The 4,945-nt window shown below is 46.3% G+C and overlaps 1 protein-coding gene across 1 annotated transcript in view; it reads right to left on the reverse strand.

The window, feature by feature from the left end:
• Positions 1 to 1,048: 1,048 nt before the first annotated feature.
• Positions 1,049 to 4,945, reverse strand: part of Ccdc77 (coiled-coil domain containing 77) — a gene marked incomplete in the record, with an annotated part of 47,600 nt that continues 43,703 nt past the window's right edge. Inside the window, 4 exon segments of the mRNA XM_013520216.1 lie at positions 1,049 to 1,810; positions 3,053 to 3,205; positions 3,300 to 3,425; positions 3,960 to 4,179. Coding sequence (XP_013375670.1) covers positions 1,664 to 1,810; positions 3,053 to 3,205; positions 3,300 to 3,425; positions 3,960 to 4,179 — 646 coding nt within the window.

Genomic DNA, 4,945 nt, shown 5'->3' on the forward strand with positions numbered 1-4,945 from the left:
GAGGCAGGAGGATCGTTGCGAGTTTCAGTCCAGCCTGGGCTACAAAGTGAGCTCAAGGCCAACCTGAACTGCATAGTGAGACCCTGTCTCAAAAAAAAAAAAAAAAAAAAAAAAAAAAAAATCAACTGTGGGCCAAGGTATAGTTTAGTGGTAGAGCACTTGCCTAGCTCAGAGTTCCAGCCCTAGTACTGTGAAAACAAACAAGGAGAGAACTCAACTGAAGCCAAAATATAATGCTTAATTGTATGTGAATGTCCAATATATGCAAGGCACCAGACTAAGCTATCCATATATTTTATACATTTTAAAATTAATATATAACCCACACACCATGACATTCACCCTTAGAGAGTGATTTGGCTAAAAATGGAGAAAGCTTTACTGTCATCACCCTCCCTTGTACTATTCATGCTATCTGTTATGGCTTGGGTCTAGATGTCTCCCCAAAGCCTCGTGTGGTCATAGCTCGGGCATTTTCAGAGGTGTTGAATGTAGAGTGTGGGATGCTGGATTAAAGCTGTGTGATTACACTGTTTGGCACCGGCCTAACCCTGGTAGCCTGGATACAACATAAGGGACAGAAAGAGGCTGGCCTTCCTCCTTGCTTGCTTGCTTTTGCTGTCTTCTGCCCACCACGAACTGTTCTCCTCTGCACTGCCCCTCTGCCAGCCACCCTGCCTTGCAGACAGCCCCTTATGGACTGAAACCCCTACAAACTGAGCTAAATAAACATCTCCCCCTTTAACTTTGGGCGTTGGGTATTTTGTCTCAGCAATGAGAAAGTAACTTAAGACAACCTTCAACACCAGAAGATTTCAGAGGATTCACTTAGAAAACATGTATGCTTGTAGACAACTGTAGGGAGCAAGGGACAAGGAGTTAACATGAGATATCATTAGCAATGCACAACAGGCAGGGGACGTAGCTCAGTGGCACAAGTGCTTGCCTGGCAAGAGCAAGGTCCTGAGTTCCCTTCCCAGTACCCCACCCCCAAAAAATACCAGCGTAGGAACAGGGACTTAACAAGACATTATAGAAAACTCCAATATTTTAAATTATATATTTTATTGAAAATCGTAGTTAATGTGAAATACAAAACTTTAAAAAACATGTTATTGGTAAAGTTGTCAAATTTTTCACACAAGGATCCTTTCAGCTTTGCCCCTCCTCAGCAGCCGGCTCTATTTTTCAGAGGAACATTTTGCTCGAGTAAGAGCTCTACTGCCCTCTGGTGGTGAGTCAGCACACGCTTGTGACTGAGGAAAGACGGCCGATTTGGGGGGTGACCGGCAGCCGCAACTTTCCCTGCTGGAGGAAACACGCCCCAGAGGGCTGATCCTGTAGGGAAAGTGTTCTTCCAGCTGACAGCCAAAACCATAGCAAAAACTGTGTGAGGTTCACTCACTGCCTTCTTAGCAAAGAAAAACAAAGAGCAGTCAATACAAATGGGAGAGAACGTAGGAAAGCTCAAAGTAATTTCGGCTACTGCCCCACGCCCCAGGAGAGTGAAAAGTACAAAGAAGGCTTGGCGGGCAAGAAAAGCTTTCTTAGTGCCCTGATTTCCTACTGTCTTTATAAAAATGGACACCACTCCTCGAATCAATTGTAGGTGCACACTCCGGAGAGCACGTGCGCTCCAAGCAAGCCTCGTCTGAAGTGCGTGTCAGCAGAGCCTGAGTTCATTCTCCAGACCAAACACTTTGGACTTGAGGTTCTTCAGCTCGCCTTGTATCTTGTGTGCCCGCCTGTTGCTGTTGCGGACCTCGCACAGAATGGCAAGGTCCTGGTTTGCCTGCGAGTTCACTGTGGCCTGGAGATTTGAAAACACAAGAGGAAATGATTACGGAGTGAGCCAGGGGAAGACATCAGCCACAAAGGCCAGGCCATGCCAGCCGGCTCCGCGCTACGGCACTCTCAGTACATGCGGTAAATGCAATCCTTGGTTTGTTCAGTGACTTAGAGAAAATGTAGAATCAAAGTAGAGAAGGCAAGAAACTCTGCTCTCCCTTACAATATCAAAGGAGCTTTGGGATAAAGATCAATAACCAACCTGGTGTAAAAAGAACAGACCAACATAAACACTATTGGTATATCTGCCAAAGAACGAAAGTACCACCTCTCCTCAACCTTTCTCGGAATACAACAAACATGAGGATATGAGGGCGACTAGTCGAATCTCTAATCTTGAGGCAGTTTGGATTCTAACAAGCCAAGTCTTGGAAAAATTACTGTATTACTCAATTACTCACTTTTCCCATTTGTAAAAGAGGTAATTCTTTTTATCTACTCATAGCTTAGATGGAAGCGCTGATGCCGCCATTACATTATTTCTTTTCCCCTCTAGGGGGCACTAGCTGCACTGGTTTCCCCGGGAGGCTTGAAAGACCAAGTTATGGTTTGCAGATGATCCATTCCCCAAAAGGCTCATTGTGTTGAAGGCTTGGTTGCTGCTGGGCGTTTGGAAAGTGACCATATCTCAGGGCACTAACTTCATCAGTGGATGAAGGATAGTATAATAATGTGACGGCACTGGGAGGTGACAGAATGAGGAGGTGGAGCCTAATCACAGGGAGTGGGGGGGGGATGACTGGGGACTGCGGCGCGTCCCTGACTTCCTCTCTAGCCCTTCCTTGCTGCTTCCTTTTTCTTTTTTCTTTCTTTTTTTTTTGGTACTGGAAATTGAGCTCAGGACCTTGCGCTCTTCTCTGCTTCCTGGCTGCTACGTGATGAACAGATCTCCACCGCAGCCTTCTGCCATTATGCTTTGGCCGAGGTGCCACCTGACCACGGACAGAAATCTCTGAAACGATGAGCCAGAATAAATCTTTTTCGCTTTAAGCTGTTTATGTCTGATCACAGGGCCGGACAGCCCAGCAACACGGACGGTAATCTGTCAGGCTACCAGCAGGGAAACGGCCCGTCTTTCTTGCGGGGTGCAGCCAGGGAAAGAGCCAGGGCCGGAGCTACACTGCACCCCCGGACATCTTCAGAGCAGCCCTCGTGACAGTTTGCACACTTCCCCTCGCTCCCCGAGGTCACGACCAGCCGTTACCTTGTACAGCATTCGCTCCAAGTCTTTCAGCTTCTGTCGAAGAACCTTAATATCCGTCTTAAAGCCTTCGACTTCCAGGTTACGTCGATGCTCCAGGGCCTCGTAGCGTTTGGTCATGATCTGTAGACGCTTCCCCATCTTGTTAGAGCGGTCCTAGTGTATGACAGGAAGGCACTTAGGAGGCAGGGAGGCACTTCCCCAGCTGTCTGTCCTTCCGCCTCCAGCACAAATGCAAAGAACTTCGTACCTGGAAGATCTCTCTGTGCACTCCCTCCTCCTCTCGGATGCGGGCCAGCTCTTCTTCCAAGGAAACGCACTGCTCTTGGTACATGCTGGACAGCTTTTTCTCTTGCAGTAACTTATCCTTCAAGGACTGCAGGCCAAAGGCCAAAGAAATGTTAACTCCCAGGTTTACCACTTAGGTTATTCAAATAGCACTTAGGTATTGAAAGAAAAGGAACAGAATAAAAGGATTTCTGGAGGTATGAAATGAAGTAAGGGACAAGATGGCGAGATACGCTGGAGAACATCTAGAAACTTCCTATCCCCAGACAAGATTAGGTGTGTTCAGGGGTATGGCTGCAGACTGGAAACTTCCAGTTCCTCGACTATTCTTCTAGCCCCTTTTCTAAAATGGACAGAGTAGAAATTCTTTAAAATAGAACTACTGTTTTTGGCTCTGGAAGAGTTACACAATGGAGTTAAGAATGTATCCCGAGTAAGCTATTACAATATATGTGTTGGGCCACATTTCTTAAGTTTTGACCTATTTCATGAGGCTGCTGCTATCCCAGCTTCCTGGACTGAACGGTTCTTACATGGCAACCCGTAAGTTCCTTGGGATTCTCTGAGCTCCTTCAACGCCTCCAGAAAGACGAACCGTTTTTGTAATACGCAAGGACGTTACCTTAATATATTCACTGTGAGCATGATGCCTCTCACGGGAAGCTGGGAAAGCTTGTCCAGTTTTGTCCTCTCTCTTCTTACACTGCGCCCTATACTGCTTAATCTTTGACGTCAGCTGATCCTTTTCAAGCATCCATGACTTCTCTCTGCCTTGGTTCTCAAACTTCAGTTGCAGGAAGTCTTTGGTGCTCTCATACAGGAGTTCTTGGGCATGATGGAGGCTACAAAAAGGACAGACACAGACATGAAGGTTCTCACACAGCACATCTGAAATACTGTTCTTCCGCAGGACAAGACACAGATTCTTTCGACAGTGCACTGCAGTCAGGTGTGGTGCTACATGCTCGTAATTCTGGCACTCTGGCAGGCTCAAGTAGGAGGACCAGTAATTCATTTTTTGGTTTTCTTCCGGTACCGCGAATCGAACTCATGACATTGCACTTGCCAGGCAGGGACTGTGCCGCTGAGCTAAATCCCCAGCCCCTGGACTAGTAATTCAAACCCAGCCTGAACAGTACAGTGACCTAACAAGACTCTGTCTCAAAATAAAAAATAAAAAGGGCTGAGGCTGTAGCTCAGTGTAAAGGCCCTGGGTTCAATCCCAATACCACCAAAACAAACAAACGGACAGACAGACAGACAAGAACAATATAAGAATTTTGTAAAATATCAGAAGCTTGAGTGGTCTGATCACTGGCAACCTTATATGGCTTACTAGGAAAGTGTAATGTACCCTCCCACGCTCCTTGTTCACAGACTGGCCTTTCCCTGTGTGCCAATCTGAGGTTATACAATTAGAAGCATGACAGAAATGTTTATATACAGCCTGCTAAGTATGGCCCATTCCCAGCAATGATGTTTTAAGTAAGTGTTAACAGAAGTCCTAAAATATCAAAGATAGCTCTGCTTTTGTGGTTTTTTTGTTTTGTCTTTTTGAGACAGGGTCTCGCTATGCAGTTCAGGCTGACCTTGAGCTCACTTTGTAGC

The sequence above is a fragment of the Chinchilla lanigera genome, unplaced genomic scaffold, assembly GCF_000276665.1.
Source record: "Chinchilla lanigera isolate Chin_1 unplaced genomic scaffold, ChiLan1.0 scaffold00053, whole genome shotgun sequence".
In the NCBI taxonomy this organism is placed as follows: Eukaryota; Metazoa; Chordata; class Mammalia; order Rodentia; family Chinchillidae; genus Chinchilla; species Chinchilla lanigera.